Source organism: Leucopleurus acutus (assembly GCF_964270905.1).
Source record: "Leucopleurus acutus genome assembly, chromosome: 4".
Lineage (NCBI taxonomy): Eukaryota > Metazoa > Chordata > Mammalia > Artiodactyla > Delphinidae > Leucopleurus > Leucopleurus acutus.
Window position 1 is genome coordinate 19,916,756 of NC_139146.1, and position 6,003 is coordinate 19,922,758.

The window sequence follows — 6,003 nt, forward strand, 5'->3', positions numbered from 1 at the left end:
GATTTAATGATGATGTTTGTATATAATTTTTTCAGCAATGATATGGACATTGGAAAGCATGTATTCTTTTCCATGTAAAAAGGTAAATGTAGACACTCAAACTATTCAACAAGTATATGTTAAGTGCCTGCTGCATGTCAGGCACTGTGCTATACTCACAATGTTTTAAAAATTCGTTGTGATCTCTTACAAATGGAAAAACTTTTTGTAGCTAGCATTGGTTAAATTTCAGTTGTAAAGAGAGAATATGGGGTTTTATCATGTATTACTGAACAGCTACAGAGCAAGCAAAACAGAAAACGCAGACCCCTTAGCTCCTAGTTCAACTTTCCCAGTCTGTAAACGGATGTATCAGCAGCGAGGTAGGTAATCAGAACTTTCCACCAACCATATCATTGCTCCTGGAAGTCGTGGTAGACATTTTGGGGACATTTAACCTGGCACCATCGCTCTGCTTTATTGCTTTGCCACAGTTTAGTGGCAAGCTCCCAAGTAGCCCCAGACTTAGCGAGCTGAGTTTCAGAGTAGGAAACATCAGAACTGAAAAACATAAGATGATGAATCAGGCAAATTCATATTCAGGGAGTAAAACCCAAGTGTGATTAAGAACCTGGACATGAGATGGGAGAACAATTTATTAATTGAGGTTGAAATTTTCACAGGCTTTGTTCCAGGCTGGAGAACTTAAATGGGGAACAGATGAAGAAAAGTTTATTACTATCTTTGGAACACGAAGCGTGTCTCATTTGAGAAGGGGTGAGTGATAAAAATGTGTATGATACGTATGGTACTTCGATTAATTTTGAAAGTACAGGAGTCAGTATGCCAGAATACCTGCTGCATAACAGGCTCTTGCTGAATGGATCAGTTTTTAAATTCCTTCCTTTTGGTGACCTTGAGAAATCTCATAGTTCTCTGCTTCTCTTGTAGCTTTTACAAAACTTAGAGATCCTTAGTCCACTCTTTGCTATCAGGGTGATGAGGGAGATAGGCCTCTAGATTGTTACTCATAGTGACAAATCACTGAGCTGTAGCTCACTACAAGTACTTCCTCTTAGATAGTGGTACCTAAGAGCTCACTTCTGGGTATTCATCAGTACTTGTGGTGTCAAGTGGGAATAAGTTCACTGGCAAGTGACAGAAAACCCTACTAATAGTGGCTTTAATATTGGGCTTTCTGTAGGTAAGATTCCTTGGCTGATTTGGCAGGACGTAGGCTCTTTCTGTTTTCCTTCTCCACTGTCCTTAGCGCTTTGGTTCTCTTTCTCATCTTCGGTACCTCATTGTCACACGATGACTGCTGTTGCTCCAAACGTACCAACCATTTTCACAGCAAGAAGAAAAGAAAGGGATAAACTCACCATATCTGTCTATTACTTTTAATTGGGAAAGAGAAAGATTTTTCAGAATCCTCTCCCACAGATTTCCCTTTAGATCTCATTGGTTATAACCAGTAAGGAGGGGCTGGGAAATGAGTGAACAAAGAACACTTAGAATCCATTGTTTCGGGCTTGGCACGTTGAGGCTCTGAACAAAATCAAGGTCTGTCAGCAAGGAGAAAGGGGAGATTTGTGTTTGGTAGGACAGTGCCTGGTTAGAGGAAGTATCTTTCTGGAAAGAGTGATTCTTATGTGATTCATAAATTGTTGTCCTGTTTTCTAGTGTTTGACAAATACATGACTATATCAGGATTTCAAATTGAAGAAACCATTGACCGAGAGACTTCTGGTAATTTGGAACAACTGCTCCTTGCTGTCGGTAGGTAATTTTATAATGTATATAATATTCATGGTGTTAAGAGGTAAAGTATTTTATTCAGTTGAAGCTGTATCTGAAAATAACCATCTATTTCTTTATTAAAAAAGAGCTTATCATGATATTTGGGTGAAGCAAACTCCTAAATTTCCAATTCAAAATCTGTCTTGATGTTGGAAATACGTGAAATATCTGGTTATTTCATTTAATCTTATGGAAACATTAAGAGAATTGTTTAAAACTCATTTTGAAGCTGCATTAAAAGTATTACTGTTTCATCGTGAACCTGAAATGTGGGCATTGTAATCTCAGGCTTGTAAATGTTACTTCTGATATCTGTGGAATTTTATTTTTCTTTAGAATACCATCCTCACAGTTTTGAAGCAGACTGAGAAATTGGAATCTGATTTAGAATAAGTATCTTTGACATAATGGAAGATGTGTGATAGTGGTTATTTTTCTGAGTAAATAGTTTAGAATTTTATTTTAGCTAAATATTCAGAATAACCTGGAAAAATTGGAGAAACGAGTTTGTGCAGTTTATTGTCGTATTACGTACTCACCAAATTCCAGGGAGAATCTAGTTTGTGAGTTCCCTGTGGTCCCAGTTTTCATATGGGTTTGGAGTGAATCTCTGTCTGCTGTTTGTTCTGAGTATCTGGTGTTGAGCTGAAGCTTCTGTGCTCTCTGTCTTCTGGAGAATAAGCTACATGTGTGCATGTACCAGCACTAACAGTAACCTTTCATTTGAGTCCACAGTTAATGAATTTTAACAGAAATCTTTTAGATGACCCCTTCATAATAGAATACACATAAAAGTTATGACAGATTTAGTTACTGGTGGCTGTTTTCTTAAGCATTGGAGAAGAACACACTGCCCCCAATCAAGGATTTGTTATTTTTGTATATTAGGGAATTTTTATAGTTTTTTTATAGTTTCTGAAGCTAAGCAGACTGAGTTCTGAGGAGCCCTAACATACAATAGATATGTGCGTGTTCGGGGAAGATACTCTTTTCTGTTACCAGTTTATCTGGATGTTTCTACCAAAATGGGTGAGTCTCGTGCTGCTCTGTGTGAATCATGGACGTTATATCCATAGAATACCTATATTAAGATTACAGACAGATAGTCTAAGGTTTGTCAGATTAGATGGGGTAGTAATCTTACATTATTTGCTTGAATATATTGGAATGAAAACTCCCAGGAGGTTTGTATAATTTACTGGGGATGAAGAAGGTTGTGGCATAACAGCCCAGGCTGCCAAAACTGTTACAGCAAAAAGGTGCTTATAGAAGAAAGGGGCACTGAAAAACTTGCAGCCCCTGTCCTACGTGCCTTTCTGTGTAGAACTCAGAACTCTAAGGAAAACTCAAGCCTGTATCTATGGAGATTCTCTGTAGTCAGATCAGAGCAGCTTGCAAATGAGCAGCTCTTGAGCCTGTGTTACTTTCATACTGTATTTAAGTAGAGCTATAAGCGTCAGGCAGCTTTGATTTTAATTACTTTATCCTTTTCACATCAGAATAGCATGTGACCATTATATTACTTATTTTTGCAGTGAAATCCATTCGCAGTATACCTGCCTACCTTGCAGAAACCCTCTACTATGCTATGAAGGTAAGTGCATGCCTTGAGTCTTCTATCTAATTAATTTATCTCTCTAGTATGTTTTAGATGATAGACTTTGAGGCTTTTTTCCTCCTTAAAACAGGTAGTTCAATTCTACTAAATTGTTTTACTTTATTGACTCACCCCAACTCAGGGGCGTTTGATGCTATAATTGACATTTTTAAACATGCGCCTCTCTTTTGTTCTTTTTTAAAGGGAGCTGGGACAGATGATCATACCCTCATCAGAGTTATGGTTTCCAGAAGTGAGATCGATCTGTTTAACATTAGGAAGGAGTTTAGGAAGAATTTCGCCACCTCTCTTTATTCCATGATTAAGGTAGTAGAACCTTTCTTTAAATGTCGAGAAATCCACAGCAGACCAGTGCATAGCTTGCAAGACACGGGTGGGGGAACCTAATTCCTGTGTTAAGTTTAGAGTTTTAGGGATGTGATTAGAGCTGTGAGTTACAAAGTTTGGCATCATGTCCCCTGAAGTACGGGTGGTGGCTCCTGAGTGAAAGACTGGCTCTCGGTGAAGGCCGAGGCTCCTGGTGAGCTTAGAAGCATTATTTAGTAGTGGTGACAGATGACTCACTAAACCCAGTCTTGTCCACGGTAATAATATGTTGGTTCTTCCTGCCTTTTATCAGTTCCAGCTGTCTTTATTAGTTTCTCCTTTCTTTCATATCAGTGTTTTCTTTCTTTATTGTCTGTTATCACCTTATCTCTGGTATTGGTTCATAGTTCAGGAAAGAACCAACCAGGTCATATCAGGAGTAAGTAAAGAGCTTAAGTATTACTGTCATTTTTATCCTTTTAAGAGCAAGGGACACTGTGGCCTATAATTAAATTTGGCTTAAAGCCTTTTGACTTCCTCATTCTTTCTTTTCCTCTCTCCCTCCCTCCCTCTGTCTGCCCTTCTGTCTTTTTTTGTCTCTCTGTCTTGGTCTTTCTCTTTGATAAAGGGGAATGTGGGCTATGTGCAAAGCAGCATCTCAGTTGAGAAAGCATTGAAATTTGTGTGTGCGTCGTGTGCTGGGCTGAAGGGTACTAGAGAGTTCTCCCAGTGACCCATAGCTTGAAACGTTAACTTATCCCACACATCTGTGCATGACACAAGCAGAGGCAAAATGTGCCTTACCCTTCTGTCTTTGAGGCAAAACCATAACAGCCAGGCGGTCCCAGCATTGCCCCCCATAGCCAGCCATATGCTATGTGATAAGACAGGGGTCCCCAACTCCCGGGATGTAATGCCTGATGATCTGAGTTGGAGCTGCTGTAATAATAATAGAAATAAAGTGCACAGTAAATGTAATGCCCTCAAATCATCCCGAAACCATCCCCTGCCCCCCGGTCCTTGGAAAAATTGTCTTCCATGAAAACAGTCCCTGGTGCCAAAAAGGTTAGGGACTGCTGTGATGAGAGACTTAGAGTTTGTTTAGAAACCTTGGCTTGAACATGGTTGTAAAAGCTTCCCTGTTCTCTGCGTTACTAGAGGGAAGAACATACTTCACTGTCTTAGGTAGAACTGTGCTTTTAAGGGGTAAAATTAGGAAGTTAAACATCAGTTGCATCAGTAGGAAATTCTCTGTAAAGCATTCCTGTTGTGAAAGGCACTCACAGAGAGATTACCCACATGGGGGAAACGTCATGTGAATAAAACCTGTTGCCAGATATGTCTTAGTTTTTTATTTTCTTTGGCTTCTGTGAGTCATGGGGGTTAACGGAGTACATTTGGGTTTCAGGGGGACACATCTGGGGACTATAAGAAAGCCCTCCTGCTGCTCTGTGGAGAAGATGACTGATGTGCGCCTGGAGAGAGACCCTGCACCGTGCCTGCCACCGTCACCACTGCCTTCCTGCAGTGCATCTCACTGCACTTCTTGCACGCCAGAGTGTGGCACATTGCCTTATTCATGCCAGCATGCTATGACCAAAACATATATGTTGTAGAAGAAAATAGTAGTGCTCCTTTCTGATCTTCGCTTAAAATCCTTCTCTTTGACTGTCGTAGTCCTGAAGTGTACTTATGTTACTAAGACTAAAGTCTAGATCATTTATATTTTCCTTTAAGAGGTCAGACTGCTTTCAGCCTTTTTTAAAAACTTCATTTATATTAAATTGATAACCGCATTACCTTAACCAGAACCTTAGCCTTGAAATTGTGAACTCCTGGAAATGTTATTAATCAAGTTTGCTACTAAATTAAACCTGAAACATTATGGAGGTTGCATTCAAAGAGTTAATGAATAATAAACGTTTCCTTCCTCCTGAATTACGTGTGGGTGTATGTCTAAAGAAAACTTATTTAATTTACCTACTTAACAATGATATGTTTTTTCAAGCTAGTCGGTTGACAGTGTTGTCAGTTGACAACTGAATTTATAGTTGGCTTTTGGGTGAAAAGCTTGAAATACAACATGCAAAATGAATTGTCTGTGCAGTGTGGAATGAGGGAAGAGTTGAAGGGGGTCTCTGATTTATTGGTGGTGTGTTTATGTGGGCATCAATTAAAGCAATGCTTATGTTAGTTGCTTACTAGAAAAGCTGATTTTAAAACTTAACCTAAAATTTCAGAGTGTTACTTTTCACTTTCCTGTTATCAACTTGTTTTTCCTGTTTTCATCTACTACCTTC

The 6,003-nt window shown here is 39.2% G+C and overlaps 1 protein-coding gene across 1 annotated transcript in view; it reads left to right on the top strand.

Annotated features, from left to right (window-relative positions):
- The window catches only part of ANXA5 (annexin A5), a 31,653-nt gene extending 26,012 nt beyond the window's left edge, over nt 1-5,641 (top strand). Inside the window, exons 9-13 of the mRNA XM_082837922.1 lie at nt 663-756; nt 1,663-1,758; nt 3,315-3,373; nt 3,581-3,703; nt 5,112-5,641. Of these exons, the coding sequence (XP_082694048.1) occupies nt 663-756; nt 1,663-1,758; nt 3,315-3,373; nt 3,581-3,703; nt 5,112-5,171 (432 nt within the window). The 3' untranslated portion in view covers nt 5,172-5,641. The remainder of the gene's footprint in view (nt 1-662; nt 757-1,662; nt 1,759-3,314; nt 3,374-3,580; nt 3,704-5,111) is intronic.
- Nucleotides 5,642-6,003: the final 362 nt, after the last annotated feature.